At 37.9% G+C, this 16,541-nt stretch overlaps 1 protein-coding gene across 2 annotated transcripts in view; it reads right to left on the bottom strand.

Annotated features, from left to right (window-relative positions):
- Positions 1-16,541, bottom strand: part of EPHA3 (EPH receptor A3) — a 206,089-nt gene that overhangs the window by 173,982 nt on the left and 15,566 nt on the right. For both annotated transcript variants that reach the window (XM_051780236.1, XM_051780235.1), the window contains exon 2: positions 15,680-15,744. In XM_051780236.1, coding sequence (XP_051636196.1) covers positions 15,680-15,744 — 65 coding nt within the window. The remainder of the gene's footprint in view (positions 1-15,679; positions 15,745-16,541) is intronic.

Raw genomic sequence — 16,541 nt, 5'->3', positions numbered from 1 at the left:
CAAAAGCCTGAGGTAATAATATCATGAAAATACTTAGATAGAAATGAACACTGTATTAATGTCTAAATGCCTTATAAGTTCCAAAGTTCATACAATAAATCATATCTATGTGGTTTGATGACTTTTCAAAGAAACTACTGGAAACTATTCAGAGCTGTGGAATAAAGGCAGTAGAGCAAAGGGACACAGATTAAAGAACACAGAGCAAGTAAAATGGTCCAAGGTAGGGGGATTTATCACCTAGACTTTAACTCTGCATACTTGTTATAACTTTTACACATGGAATCACTCATTAACTCTTATTTTTTATGAATAATTCAGAAGCAAGACATTTAATGAAGACTTAATTCCTTGAAGATAAATTTGGAGGAAAGTGGTACAGGCAAAATCATCCAATGCCAGTGAAACCAAATGAGTTGCTCAAAATAGGAGAGCAAGGTCAGAATGTTCAGTTCTTCATATTAATAAAAAAGTAGGAAGTAGAGTAATAAGGAATAACCTTTAGTTTTAGAGCAATAAGAAAGCATGTAAATTCTGGAAGGCAGATATCACATTGCATGTTGTCAATACATTGCAGTATAAGATCAATTACCATCAAATTCATTTCATATTCACCTTGTACCATAAATAATAAAGAACTTGATATCAACACAATGATCTGGTCTATAGCCTTCATTTGAATTAAACTGAATTCTTTTAATATTTACTGCTTTCTTTGGGAATGGCAAGTCTTCTTTGGTTTGTATTTGGTTTTTTTTTTTAATTTCCAGTAAAATAAAAGTCTGATTTCCATGACTTGACAGTGTTTTCCTCAGTTGACATACATTGCATTTGGCTACTCTTATATGCTAGCACACTGCTTAGCAACAGAAACTCTAGTTCAATAAATACGAGTTTATTTTAGAAGATTCTCCTAAAATTAATTTTTTTTTAAAAATACCAACTTGTTAGCTAAATGAAAAGACAAGATTTTTATGTCAGATTTCAATGATAAAAAAACCTTGAACTGTCAAGACCTAATTCAGCTCACAGACAACAACTATGTACTGTAAGGCTATGAAATATGTTTATACACAGAAAAGGCTAAATACAGTATTAAATGTATGTAACTTTGCAGAGTTTTTTTGTTTTTCAACTTCTTTTTCAGGCAAGAGTCAGTGTGTCCATGGCTATTAAGCCACCTGTATTTGTGTGACTGTCACAGGAAAAAAAGACCACACAGAGCTTCTACTGTGTCCATAAAATTGCAGGCAAAGAACTATTAGAAATTTGCTTTATACTGTAATACCTTTAACCAAGATTCTGTATTCATGCTACCCATTTAGGTATCTGATGAATTGGGGAAAAGAGACTTAAAAAAAAAAAAGAGAAAGAAAAGGAAAAAAAAAAGAATTTGCAGCAGCAAAAAGCATCTTGGAATAGCAGAGAGTTCTCTTAGCTGTTGGTTTTTCATTTACTCTCTTCGTTGACCAACAGAGAAACAACAGACTGGAAGACACAGAGCAATGTCAACTGGTTTAAATCCACTGGTAAACTTTCAAAACAGGCAAAAAAATTCAATCCGTAAGCCAAGTGTGTTTGTTTCTTAGTTTACAGCTTATTCATACATAGTTATGGATTTTAAAGATTGTGTCTTTCATTCTTTTTTCTCCTTCCTGAATTTCTTCTCTTTGGCTCTTCTTTTTAGTTCCATCTCCTTTTGCACAACATTTGCTGTAGATGCCTGTTATACTGTTATCTCCTGTTTTCCACAATATCCCTGATCCTCTCAGTGCACAAAATGCCAAATGTCACCAAAAAAAGCCAATACTAAACCATTCCCAGTGTCAGCACAGTATCGTCTTTCTTGCATTATTCTTGTTTTACACATTTTTAGAGATTTGTGGACATTGAAACAATTCTTTAACCTAATTTTGGGTTTATGCAAACTCCATTAATTAAATTATTCTGGGTTATTTCTAAGATTCTTCACTTTTTTTTTTTCAGTTTGTCCATTCTCTCTCAGATAATACAATAGGTCTTTATAATTTATTTTGACCTTTTGGCATTCTTACTTTATTATCATTTTAATAATGCCATTAGCCATTCCATAACCTTTCCAGTTGCGTAGCATTCTCTATACATTGCTCACACCAGCCACCAGTGGTTACTAATTGCACTTCTGTATTCATTCTGTCTTCACAACAAAGGCATTTATAGCCATGTTGAAACAATGATTCCTCCTCAGACACTTACTTAACCTCTGTCCTTTCCAGTCATGACTTTCTCCCACTCAATGTCTGGCACAAAATGTGGTGCCAAAATGTAACAGTTTATATTCATTTTGGTTCATCACACTTACAAAACACTATTCACATTTAGGATGACAGAGGTAGGAAAAGAAACCTCACAATCCCCCTACATTAAGTAGTCTCTTTGTTATGTTCAGTGCAGGAGCATTACTCTTAGTTACTTGTAAATTCAACACAATTCCTATAACTAACATGGGTTCACAGGCAGGTTAACAACTTCAACACACTCTGCACCCAAGAGTTCTGTCCAGCCTTCAGCTTGCCCAGAGTTAGACTTGCTGGAATAAAAGGGATTCTGACTATGGTTAAGAATTAAGTTTAGGAAATTTATCAGTCTAAATCTTCCAGGCATCCTTTACATTATTCTTCTGTTTGTCTACGTAAACCTTTTCAACTATTGCACATTGTTAAAAGCATTCAGTAACTATGCCAGCTATGGTCTGGGTTCTGAGAGACCACCTAACATCGCCCTGTCACCTGGCATGTGTAAGATAAAGGGATTTGCATCATGTATATATTAAGAAGCAGTTGGTTACTTCCCACCCTCACCTCCAGTGTTTTACTCCTGGATCCTTGTCTTCAGTATCTTTAATGGATATTGCAGAAGTTGATGCTTTTGCATAATTTTCAAATACTGTTAATACTCAATGCAATTCTTCACCAGGCTGCAGAATCACATTTCAGTGGAAAACACGGCGAGTATGAGCATACCTAATGTGCTTCTTTCAAATACAGAATCACATGCTTGAGATTTTCTAAAGGACTCAAATAGCTAGAAATACAAACATCGGCTTTGAAACATAAATATATATTTCTAAGGCTTTTTTTTTCTTAATTCTATTCATGTATTAGGGCTTTATGCTGTAAAACAGAGATGTACATCCTCTGTGGGGTCATACTGAGTAAGTTTGAGACCTGTGATTGAGTCCTGGCTCCCCCCAGTTAAATGTGGCTGAAATCAGAAAGTCTGGAAAAGTTATTAGGGATGGACAAAAAACCCTCAGGATTTATATCAGGATTATTAAAACCTATTTCCCTAATGGAACAAGTTAAACATGGCAGGATTCAATTCTAATATTGTAACTGTGTAAATGGACATTTTTTCTTTAAATTATAATAATTTTTTTCATATATCCTGCAAACTCCTCCCATACAGTTGGTAGAATCTTGCTGTAGGAAACAAGAGGAAACAACTGCACCAAAGCACTCACTGGCAAGAAACACAAACAGGAAAACCAGCCTGTTCTTCCTACAGTGGTGAACAAGGGAAATTCAGCAGTAAAAGGTAAGCTAAATGGAATGCTATCACTTGCAGTTTTGTTTTTCTCTTCTCCTCCCTTTTTTTGGTTTTATAAACACATTTTTATTTAAAAAGGAGAAAAAATAACAAAACCAGAAATTATAAGCAGATTGCTTCTTGTCCATTTCCTAGGTCTTTCCTGCATGAGTACCCTTTGCTGAATTTGAACAGAAAACCAAAAGAAAAAACTTGAAAGGTTTTAATTAAAAGTCTCTGTTTTACTGCAGAATGCAAAAGAAAGATTTGAATGTGTATCTTTAAAATCAGTTTTTCTAAGCCAGGCATAGCCAGAGAAGTAAAGCAGTGCTCTAGTTACTAAATGAACCTGATTCCTAAATAAAACACATTGCAAGTGGCCACGCCAAACCCTGTTTACATTTGGTCACAGCACTGCCTTTAACTCAACTACTAAACCAGGTTAAACAAACCTACATCACATTTGATCGGTGTTTGTAAATACCTCTAACGTGCACCACTTCAAATGCATATGGTTTAAAAAAGGTCTCTTCCAAACATGTCAGAAACAATTAAATATACATTTTATATTTAACATAAAATAGGATGGCAGACATAATCCAGCACATCAGCCCCTACAAGAGTCCAAGGTCATACCTTTAGTTCAGAAACTTCCTTGCTCCACTGTTGAATTCTCTTTGCTTTTAAAAGGACATAAGCACAGATAATTATATGCTTAATGCAAATTATATACTTAATAACAGATTAGATTACTCTTTTACACCTTCTGTATGGAGACCTGCCATTCTTCATGTTAAAACACAACTCAGAGTCGAGTAAAACTTTACTTTCTTTGCTCTGTCTTCAAAGCCACTGCATTTCAGCCTATTCCACACAAATTGCAGGCCATTCACTTTGTGTCTCTATTAATAGCAGTTTAACCTAGTAAATTAGCTCTATGAGCTTAATGCTGCCCTCCACCTTCTAAATCAAGACATTGCACTAGTGCAGTCATATGCAACAACTGAATTTTCAAAATGCAGCATGCCAGATGTTACTTCCCTAAAATCCTAAGAACAATATTTACTATTTGCAAAATGTTCTCTATTCTTTCAGTTTCAGCTCGCATTTTCTTTATCAACATTTTAAAATAAACATCCAAATTTTTTCAGGAAGTCAGAAGTGGGGTAGCCCAAAATTCACCCTCTGCTACAGCACAAGACAGACAATGCATGGCTTTCTCTTAAAATACTATGGAAATTAAACATTTGGCAGTGCTGATGTTCAGTAAAGGGTTTGTTCCCAGATTGGTAACTGTTGTCTGCCCATCCAATCCCATCCTCTGTGCTCCAAAACCTCTCTTCAGTCACATGTGTACTTTGCAGATGCCTCCAGTTAGTTCCAAGTCTACAAGAGTGTAGCAATTTAGGAGTCCTCTGGTTCTGGCAAATCAGTCACAAAGCAGAGGGAAAGTTTCCACCTGGGCTGCACATTTATTTTGTGCATTACTTCACCACCCCTGCCTGTCCTTCATCCACATAGTACTTTTCTACTGCTCTGATTAACATCCACTCTCTGGATGTTTTCATTGTAAGAAGATGTTCTAATCTGAAAACCATTTACTTCTGAATATACACAGCTGAATTACAGTGCCATCAGGAGAAGTGCAGCTCAGCTTCTCCTCTAAACATTTCGTCAGGCTAAAACACTTCCTTGTAAATGCTCTGCACTTCAAACATTTATTACCAGGTTTCGGAGCAAAATTAAATTACCATCATGGATACATTACGTTGATTAATAAAGTGTCACAAAAATATTAGTGAAAGTTAAACAGGTAACACAAGGATACCAGGGAACATAAACCCTCAAGTTCCAGTAGCGATGTTTGCTTTGCCAGGTTACACATCCCATAAGTTTGATGGAATGCATGGCACATTATGTATCATACTACACAGTCAGGAAGAAAATTAACTTCTGAGGCCCTGGTTGGGATTTTAATTTTGCATTAACATTAAGTGAACAGTGGAAAAGTGAGAATCCTATTTGCTTGAACTTCTAGTATTTACAGAGGTTCATGAAGACAGAGTTTTGAACAGGTGACAGCCACAAATGTCACTGAATCAGTCTTTGAATACGAATAAAGGAGTCAGTCACAGGGAAGCCAGGAGTTAACCCAAGCTCTCTCCCTCTCAAAGAAGCCAAAGTGTCCTGTGTTTTCTCTGGAATATGAAGGTTGTTGTGGCATCTTTATTCCCTACTGTCACGTGGGAAAGAAGCTCCAAGTCTTCCAGATGGAAGGCAGCAGAAATAGCTTCATAAGCAATTTAAATCCAGGTTGCTTTCTGTAGATTTTCATCTTGATTCTTTACTCGCCCTCACACCTGACATCTCTCCACATAGACTTGCATGTTAAATGTCATTATACCCAGAGTTCTCACCTTCAGTTCAGCTGCTATTATTTCCTTAGCTCTCTTTTTTTGTGTCCTATTCGCCCACAGGAAACACGTTTGGTTTTTTAACAAACAAAATCCACACAAACAAGCAAAAACCCCAAACAAAACCAAAACCACAAACAACTAAACAAACTCCCAAGCAGTCAATTTCAAAAAGCACTCCTGTTACTGAATCTTAAACAAATAAAGTCTCCCCTCTGAGCAGAAAATACAAGCTTAAGTGTTTTTGTTATAATGGAAAAAGTTCTTAAGATAGGAAAAGGCCTTGAAAACATTTAAATTTTGGATAAACGTGTCTCCTGTTATAAGAGCTTCTGGGTCACAAACTAGTATAGAGCCAGACTTCTCATTTTTAGGAGAAATAAGTCATATTATGCTGTTAGCAACTCTTTTCAAGAAAACTCAACCCCTTCAGAACCCATTTAGCTTGTAGTTGTTAAATTCCTGAGTTGTAAAAGGAATGTAAAATAAATTACAGTGTTGCTTGTGAACTGTTTCTAGACTGAAACAATAATTCAGTTATACTGATAAAACTTTCTTACTTCATCCCATTCTTGGATTTTTTCCTGCCATTCTAGTAGAAGTTTTCCACATTAACCTTCCTGTTAAGGAAGCCAGTATGGCATCAGACCTAATAATATTGCTCAGTACCAAGACAGTCAGAGCACAAATACATATGATGCAAAGATACAAGGTTTGCTCAGTCTTGTAAAGAGAAAAAGCTAAGGAATGATCTCACTACAGACTGCAACAACTTGAAAGCGAGTTAACACAAACCCCTGTCAGTAACAGATGGTGTAAGAAGAGAAAATAGCCACAAACTATGTCTTGAGAGATTCAGGCAGAATTCTATCCACCAGAAGCCTGTGAGGCACTGAAACAGGCTGCCTTGGAGGGGCTGAGGTATCTCCATGCTCAGAGGCTTCCCAGACTCTGTCATCCAAAACCACAGCTGTTGACCTGGCAGAACCTTAACAATGGTCCTGCCCTGAGCAGGGGGTTGGATGGAGTAGATGACCTCCTGGCAACTCTTCTAAACACCTTTTTAACATTTCTCTGATAATCTGTATCTCTGAAACTAAGATATGCTTCAGGATCAAATTTTAATAAAGATCCCAAGTGAAAAGTAGGTTCTGATGCAGCCTGGTTCATAGCCAACACTAACAATGTCACCTTCTCCTGTCAGTCATAACTTTTGGGTGAATTAACTTGAAACAGGTTAATTCAATACAATGTTTTTGTTGAAATCAATGAAGTCTAAAGAGGCACTAATTAAAGGATTAGTGGTCAAAATCTACCTGTAACATTCCAAGATAAACAATCCATATAGGCTATTAATTCCTACCTTTGCCTAGCTTTTCTTTTCAGAAAGCACAGCATATAAACATTGACATCCAATTTAGGAACTAAGTTTCAGCTACTGTAAACAGAAACTTTCCTGTAGATTTAAAAGATTCACTTTGGGGTTAGGCTTTTATTTGGTCTAAAAACAAGACCATAGAGCGATTCCAGTTTTCTCCCTGGAGTCTAACTAAAATCAATTGTCAGGCTCTCGAGGAAGGATGGTGTTGACTGCCCCTACTTGTCTTATGCAACAAGGCACAAACCACACTGCAGCACAGCACTCATCCATTTGTACTCGTGCTAACAGACAACCAGCAATCAGTCTGCATGTCTCAATTATCCTTTGGGGCCTCTGCAAACCCAACAGCTGGAAGTAACGTTCCAGCCTGAGACACACATCGAGGAATAGCAATTAGGCAGGAAAAACTAATCCACAGATGCAAGGGCCAAATGTCACAGAGTAAAACTCCGAGATTTCATCACCATATTATGCAGAAGATGGTATCTACAGGCAGTGCAGAGAGCCCTTAACCCCAGCATATCCTTCACAGAGCTCAACCACTGATTAAAAGCAGAGCACGAACACAAGACACGCATTTCACCATAACACCTTCTGCTCCAAACCAAACCATGGACACCAAGGACAGAAATACTGGCCGCTTGCTACGGTCTGGGGTTGCACATACCCCCAAGGGACCCACAGCAGCCGGGGAAGGTCGTGGTAAGTCTCTCCGTGCGGGAGCCGGGCGGTGCGGGACACCGAAGGAACATCGCCACCTGCCGAGCTTTATCCGAAACGCTGTCCTAAACACCCCACCGAGCTTGTAACCCTCCCGGCAAGCGAGGGCTCCCAGCGGGATGGGAGGGGAGCAGAGGGGTGGGTGATGCCCCCCCGACACTCTCCTCCTCCAAGGCAGCTCCCGGGCTGTGTCCGCTCCGCCCGACGGGGCACCCGCCGGGTGTTTTGGGGCGACCCCTCGGCTGGGGATGCCCCGAGCCCCCGGAGAGGGGTCCCGCTGAGGGAAAGGGATCCTGGAACAGTGGGAGCGAGGAAGGCGCTGTCTCTGTGCCCTGACACCCGCGGAGCGCAGGACGCTCCTCCCCGCTCCCCTGCCCGTCCCGCTCCTCGCGTTCTCCGCAGCCGAACAGGAGGGCTCGCGAACCGCTCCCGACAAGTTAAAGCCTGCGAAAATTAGCAAATTAATTAACACGGCCCTCGGGCTGTTTCACAAACAACTCAGACTGGGGGAGGGAGGAAATACAGCGACATGTGTGTCTCCTGCCTTGGACCATCCTCCGTCTCGCTGGTTCAGCAAAAGCCATCAGTACACTGACGCCTTTTAAAAGCACAATTTTACATCGTAGAAAATACTCTCCTGCACGGACAGTCATTTCACACTGAATATATTGGATATATTTTCTTTCTTCCTCCCCCCGCCCAGATATCTAGACTGAACTACCCACCAAAACAATTTAGACCATAAATATAATGCACAACCCACAGCAAAGCTATCAGGAGAAAACATTTATGGGCACTTTTTAAGCGGAGACTGTAGTTACTTTTCTTGTGGGCTTGATGTTATAAAAACAGTCTTAAAATCGACTGTAGTGTGCCCCTGTGATAAATAATGTTGCATTTCATGACAGCTATTGTATTTACTTTGTTCTGTTCCGGTTTACTCAAAAACATTCAGCACAAAAGAATAAAAATATGAAGCAGGCGTTTCTTTACAGAAGGAAAAATACCTCATGGCAATGAGACCATTTGAGAGAACTTCTCACAAATGGCCTGTCTTTATGCTGACAGAAATAAAATTCTGCCCATGAGGAGAATGATGTCGTTTCTAAGCTTTGAAAGTTAAAAAGGAAAATTGGAAGCTGAAGTATATGCACTTCCAACTTTAAATAAGATCTTTATTTAACTCTTGGAATAGAAGCCAAAACTTGCTCTCTCTTTTTCTCTTTCTTTATTAATTTTATTTTTTTTTTGAAACCACAGCAAACTGATATCAAACCTTCAGCAACCCTATTACCAGTAAATAAAACGACTGATGAGGCTAATAAAATAGGGGGAGGCTGTCTGCATTTTTCATTATAAAATATGGTACAAGGGCATTGCCCTTATTGTACTCTTTTTTTTGTTTGTTTTTCCAGTTATTTTTAATAGAAATCTCATAATTTTGAGTAACAGTAAAAAGGTGGGGGGGAAAGGCTTTCTCCCTCCCTTCAAAATCATCACTGAATAGAAACTAACACAGTATTTACTTTAGATCAAGTTAAAAATTGTTTTAAAAATGTATCAAAACAGTACTGTTATGATCACATTGATTTTTTAACTGAATGTAATACAGACTACAGTTATCAAAAGAACACATCTTAAGAATATGCCATTTTAAAAAGACATTTCTTTCTGGTAATAATTCCTCACAAGACCAGGCATACATAAAATTCTGAAGTAATATGCATAATCTTTTTATCTCATAGCTTGAAGTAATGCTTATCAGAAAGAGGAGGAAAAAGTACAGTACAAATAATTTTTTTTGTTCAGATTTTATATAAAAGCGGCACCCACTGATTAAAGAAACCACCACTGCATTCTGATTCAAGGCTCTGAGTGTGAATGAAGAGATTTTAGTTCAAAAATTAGGCAGATTTTTAAATGTCTCTCTCCCAAGCAAAATCATTCACTTTACAGTAATACATTCAAATAGTTTCATTATTGTAGGAAGAAAACAAAAAGTCGAAACAATGAGAAACAGCACGTGCTTGATTACAGAAAACTGAAGGTGAAGGGGAAAAACTTAGGAAAGCTTTAGTAAAAGTGCTCTTTTTTCAACATCATCACTTTCATTATTTTGAAAAAAAGGAGAATAAAGTGAAACAAAAATACTTTCTGTGTGCCTCAAAAGCATATACTGCAGTGAATAAAAAAGAATATATTAACAAAAAAATTTACTTTCCCAATCAGCCACTCAGTATAAGATGAAACAAAGTCTATGATTCACAAAACCAGAATCCCAAGTGGTTCGTTTGATTTTCCATTGTCAAAATAGTCTGTGCTTGCATTTCAGACTTGATACACAAGTTGTGAAAGGCAGGGCGACAGCAGAAAACACATGAAGTTAAGGAGATCAGAGCTCAGGCAAAACATAGATAAATCTTGATTTTAACAGAACACATTGTTTTAAGAAGTACTGAGGAAATTCCACTGCTAATGAATAGGAAAAAGAAAATGTATAATAGCCCAACGTGCTTGTTTTCATTTTTAAAGCAAGGGCTTAATTTTATTTTATAAAGATATCTTTCAGTTTCATTCTTTTGGCTCGTGCCAATCGTTTGATATCATTTGCTTTACTTTGAAACTCATTTCCACAACCACACAGTGATTTCAGTAACACTGCCCACTTTCAATACAGCACCGCTTAGAAGCTGACAAGTTTGGTGTCAGCCAAAAAACAAACACAGACTGAGATGTCAGTCAGCATCAAAAGAAAACTAAAATTAGGTGTTACAAAAATTTTTGTATTTGTTGGTCAGTTCTAAGTTTTTTTGACAGCTCAGCTGTCCTAAGATCCTGCAGTGGTGTGAAAATATGAGGCACATGCAGGCAAGAAAACCTTTGTGTGTGCCCAGAGGGCGAGACTGAAGCAGGACAGTAGGAAACCCATTGGCATTAAGGACCTAGCAAAAAAAATACAAACCCTTCCATCACAGGATGCAATTAACAGCAAGACACAAAGGTGCAGGGAAACAAACCTCATTATTTCCACCACTCATGGAAATACTTATTAATCTTCAAAATGTCTTCTATTCAAACAGAGAAACTTTCCATTCACAGTGGCCCGAGTGAGTGATTCTTGAATGTCATTTATTTGAGGGCACCTTAATCAGAGCCAGGATACAACGCTGCACAAGTTTTCCTCTACCTTCATCTAGTCACAAGGGATATCCAAAAGCTTATTTAAGTCAGACACTTCTGCAGTCACTGTGTCCATGACATCCCACAAAAAAAGACCCAAAAATTTCTACAGTGCCACACATTATCCAACTATTGAAACCAGAACAAATGAAGCCAAGGAGACTGCCAGTATCCTGGGTAGGCAGTAACAGAGTCTAATGTGACAAACTACTTTCAGGCTTTTGAAATATAAGAAAGGAGGCATTTTTCTCACTTTCACTTGGATTTTTTTGATTCTAACCCAATTTTGGTTGATGGAAAAACTCTCATTAATCTCAGTCATGGAGGCTCTAGCCTTCCTAGCACTGCACAAACTATTACAGGAGCAGGGAATCTTATCCTTCTCTCCTCTAATCCCTATGAATCGGTTTCCATTACCAAAATCATCATCATAATCATCATTATCAGGGGGACCACTGAGATAAAACAAAGCTATTCACACCAGATTTCAAAGTACTTCAGTGTACAGTCAGCAGCTCAAGTACACACCCAAAAGTTTAAGGTACTGAGTATGTCCAGCTCTCAAAGAAATCTGATGTTTCTGAAGAAATTTAGAGATAAAAAACTGTTGAGATCAAAGACAGTATCTTTATTTCCCCATCAGTGTCTTAAATTTTGCCTGCAGTTTACTAACTTTGGTCATGTACTAAACACGCTGTGGTTGCGTATTTTTGTGTTAGGGTTGGTTTTGTTTTGGTTAGGGTTTTTTTTTGACTTGTTTGGTTTCTTTTTTAACAATTATCTATTACATGACAGTAAAAAAACGCCAGAGCATTCTCTTCTCTAGCTACAAACAAACCAAGATAAGCATAATTTCTCTTTTACTTTTATATTGACCATGTAAAAAAAAGTGCCACAAAATTTCAAGTCCATAAATTTGACTAATAAACACGTAAAGACCGGGTCACAAGTTGGGTGACTGCAGAACGACAGACTGTGATTATTTGTCACAAATGTATTTTTTAATGTTACATACTTTATATTACATATTACATTACATCACAAATGCTTTGGGTTTTCTTTCACTTCCCAAAGAATGGAGTGGAGAAGGAGTCAGACACATCTTTCCTACTAAAAAGCAGTACTGAAACCAATACAACTCCTCACATGAATATGCAGGGCAGGATTTAGACTGTACTCTTTCTGCCCTGTATGAATTATCCATCACGTTTCCATTGTACATTATTAAAGTGACTTGCTTTATCCTCCCAACCCCCCATCTGTGCTGTAATTTATGGGAATTACGGTTAATGATCATTTGCGTTATGCTTAATCAGCATATCAATAATATGCTCGGCACACACTAAGGAGTTCTTCTTTCTTCCCCCTTTAATGAAAACTATAGAAATGGAGCTGGTATTTGACTGATTGGCATTACAAAAAGGTTGCCTAGGCAGGTGCTGGGGATGGTAGGACAGGACAGAGGCCTTGTGGCTGCTGCCAGTCAACAAAACCCACCATTATATTTTTTAATTCTGTTGCCTTGTTATCTAGAGGGGCTGATGCTTTGTACTTGGGGGTTTGAATGAGCTGGACCAGATCAGTGTTACTGAGGCCAAGGCTGTGGCTGTGTGGGATGGTTCAAGGAGAGATCACATTCTTACAGGGTGATACTACTAACCACAGTCTAAAACACAGGGTTCTTATGTGGGATACAGAAACTTTTGAATACAAATGAGCTACAAATCTTAACATGAATATTCAGGAATTTCTGGAAAGCTGTTATTATATACGCCCATGTTGAGGCTGACTTAAAAGAATAAAGAAGAACCCTTGAATGCTGAAACTGACAACCAGTCAATTTGAGTCATTTTGCCAGAAATAAATTAATAGCATGTATTGATAGGATAAAATTATTAACCTAGTAAGAGGTTTAATAAACACTTCAGCTAAATTATTTTTTTAAAATTCTGTCACTCACCAGCCTTGCTATACAGACATTTATGAGAACACTGCTGCATGTTTGAGAGGAACTGGCACAACACCAATATTCTCATTTGTGAGTCACAGCCTCAAGTGCAGCTCTATTAGCTTTACCTTGTAAATCACCACCATGCTATTAGCAATCTTTCAATATGATGTGACATCTTTATTATAATGTTTTTCCACTGAAGTTTAAGTTCATATTTTAGTTAGCTCTGAGACAGACACAGCCATATTTACCAGGTTTAATTAATTGACTATAAATAAAGGGCTGTAGAAAGAAGGCATCCCTTTCACACAATGTTCAAGTTGTCACCATTTCAGAGCAAAATGCCAATTTGGACAGGATAAACATTACTATTTCTATGCTTTACATTTATACTTCAATATGTAAGCTTAAAATTTCACAGTATTTTGAAGACTACAGTTTAGAGACTCAGTTCTTTTACAAAAACAGTGACAGCATATGACCTATATTAATTTAGTACTAGGCATTTTTTAACTAAGAATTTCCTTAACTTGTAAGAAGATCAGTACAATTCCATGATTTACTCTGGCTTCAATATCCATGGATATTGCAGTAAACAGGAACAACATGTACAGCTACACACAAACAAGTTGTGCTGGATTTACCTGACAAAAGACTTGCAGGAGCTAAAAAAAATTGCTTTGACAGATCTGGGGGCCCTTTTTTGGTGGGGTAATGCAGCACATCTGTTTTTCTTATAGCCCCCAAGATACCCTGCATCATTCCCTACCAACTGCTTTAGGCATTCAAGGCAAGAGAGACACAGCTGCAGGGAGGGGAGCAGCAGATCTGCACAGCTGCAAGGAGCTGAGCAGAGCAGAAGAGTAAAGCAGAGGAGGGGGCATGGCAGCTGGGAGAGAAAAGGGGGGGAAAGGCTTTGCAAGAAATTAAAAAAAAGGAAACAAGAAAAAAATACAAGTGAAGACAAAACAAAACAAAAAAATCCGATGAGCCAGAAATTGCTGGAGAGTTCCTTCTTGGACATCCTGTTCAGAGATGTTTCTTATTGGGAAAAGTCAGCAGGAAAAGCCCCTGGAAAGAAACATGAACCCTCTTCCCACTTCTTCCCCACGAGAATGGAACAATTTTATTCAGAGACACAGAAAGAGGTCCATGTGTAAACTCAAAAAATAAACCAAACCTTCATCCTAAACACTGCTAAACACCTGCATAATATGTAATAACAAGAAGGCACAACCTCAGTATTAACCACTGAATCCCACAAGGCAGAGATGCAAAGGTACTGTTAACATCAATCTCTGTAAAAGCAAAAAGGTGAATTAAGAGATGACCAAAGCAAAAAAAAAAGCCCCAAATTTGCATGTTCTTAACCCTGCAGACAAACCAATGAGCAAATACCTACCAACACCAACATAGTTGGTTTGTAAAAAGGACAGTTGTTGGATTCTTGACTAGTGACAGTTTTCCCCAAGGATTTAGAAGAGGCAGTACTCTCTAAGAGAGGTTTACTCATTGGGTGGAAGACACAGGCAGACAGAGATGCATGAAAACTCAGAGGAGTTGTCATCCTAAAGGTGGAAAACTAAAATAAGGCTGCCATAGAGGACTTTAAGGATGGGCACAAGTGACAAAACAGGAGGAGAATGTAGAATGAAAGTAAAGTAGAATGTAGGAAGAGAATAATGGCTTGTTCCTACACACAAATACACACACAGATTCCACAGAGACTTGAAGTTGTGGAGTGGCCAGATATCAGCACCACGAGACAGATAAGCATGATATTAAGTTATAAGGGTTTTTTTAAAAGAGACTGCTAGCAAAAGTTTTGTACAAATGATGGAGTTAGTTCAAACGCACAAATGTTCTAAGACTCTATATCTTCAAAGAGAATGTCCAGTTTCACGAGCTCTAGATACAAGGTAAACAAAAAAAAGCCCCAAACCAACCCTCTAGAACATTATTTAGACATTTCTTTGATAATCTTTTAAGTAATAAGTAAAAGTACTTGAACAATTCAGCAACAATTCAGCACAAAAGTTACCACATAAGTACTTACATCACCCACTTATGTCCACACATTTTTCACCTTCTGCTACTTCCATCTAAATAAATTAGCAAATAATACAATGAAGCAGACCCATTATACCTTTTAGGAATACATTTTACAGTAGAGGAAGCAATAGTACCTAAAGAGAGCTTTTTGTTGTTTTTGTTGTTCAAGGCACCTCTTGCTTTCATTTTGCTCCCCTAAGAGTGAGCTCTCCCTGGAGTTTACACTGAGTGTGATGTATGTTGTAAAGAGAAGGCACCATGGCTATGTGAGCTCTCTACTGCAAGTTTAGAGACTATTTTTGAAACTCCAAAGAACCAGCATTACTGCACAGTGTCCTCTGAAGAGGAAACAATGGTTAAACAGCACATTGGTCTGTAGCAGCACTTTTCCATTTCACAGTCTGGTGAACTCACCCCATGTGATGGGTAGGAGATCCAGCCCAGCTCCCCTTGAATTGTTTTTGAATCCAGAAGATTAACTACAAAAGAAGACAAAATGAAGAGCAATGAGTTTCCTTTGCCTCTGTCCAGTTAACCTCAGTTACCCAAACCAAGAGACGTGTTTATTTGAGGACCTTGTGAGCATTGATTTGTTCAGGTGGCCTGGCAGTCAGCTACAGAGAAGAAAAAGACAGACAAATGAAAAAGATTGTCTTGTTTATCTTAAAACACAGTATGAACAGCAGACGGGGAACTTCTGAAAACAAAAAAAGTGACAAAAAACAAACAATGGATTGCTGGCTAAATTAATTACAGCAGGGGGTGGGAACTGAACTCTTCTATCAGCTGCACAAACTGCAGCTTTTTCCCCTTGGATGCCTGAAATTTGGGTCAATGCATCTAAACTACATTGGTGAGACCTGAATATTTTAATCATTATTTGATTAAAAGCCTGTATGTGACATATACAATTTTTCTGAGAACACAGGACTAAATAATGAATGCTGATTAAAGTCTTTCCTGCAGTTCTTTCTTCCTTCTGGTCTAATTTGTTCTCGAATTGTCTTGCAGTAGTGTTTTCTAAATGTCATGTGTAACACATTAGATATAAAAGTAATTATTTACAACGTTACAAGTTCAGACAAACCTACTTTTAAAGAGGGCCATCAATTAATTGCTAATCTTGCTGTTATGTCTTCTTTTTTTTTTTTTTTTTGAGGTCTGGAACAATTTTCAGGATAAGAAAGATCTTATTTGTAAACAGTCTGACAGACATTTTCCAGTCAATCAAATCACAGTGAGTTTATACCCATTTTAAAATAAATACATACATCCA

This window comes from Manacus candei, unplaced genomic scaffold (genome assembly GCF_025592945.1).
Source record: "Manacus candei isolate 608988 ecotype Guabito, Panama unplaced genomic scaffold, ASM2559294v1 h1tg000014l, whole genome shotgun sequence".
In the NCBI taxonomy this organism is placed as follows: Eukaryota; Metazoa; Chordata; class Aves; order Passeriformes; family Pipridae; genus Manacus; species Manacus candei.
The sequence above is the reverse complement of the archived record's forward strand: the minus strand, read 5'-3'. Positions and strand labels throughout refer to the sequence as shown.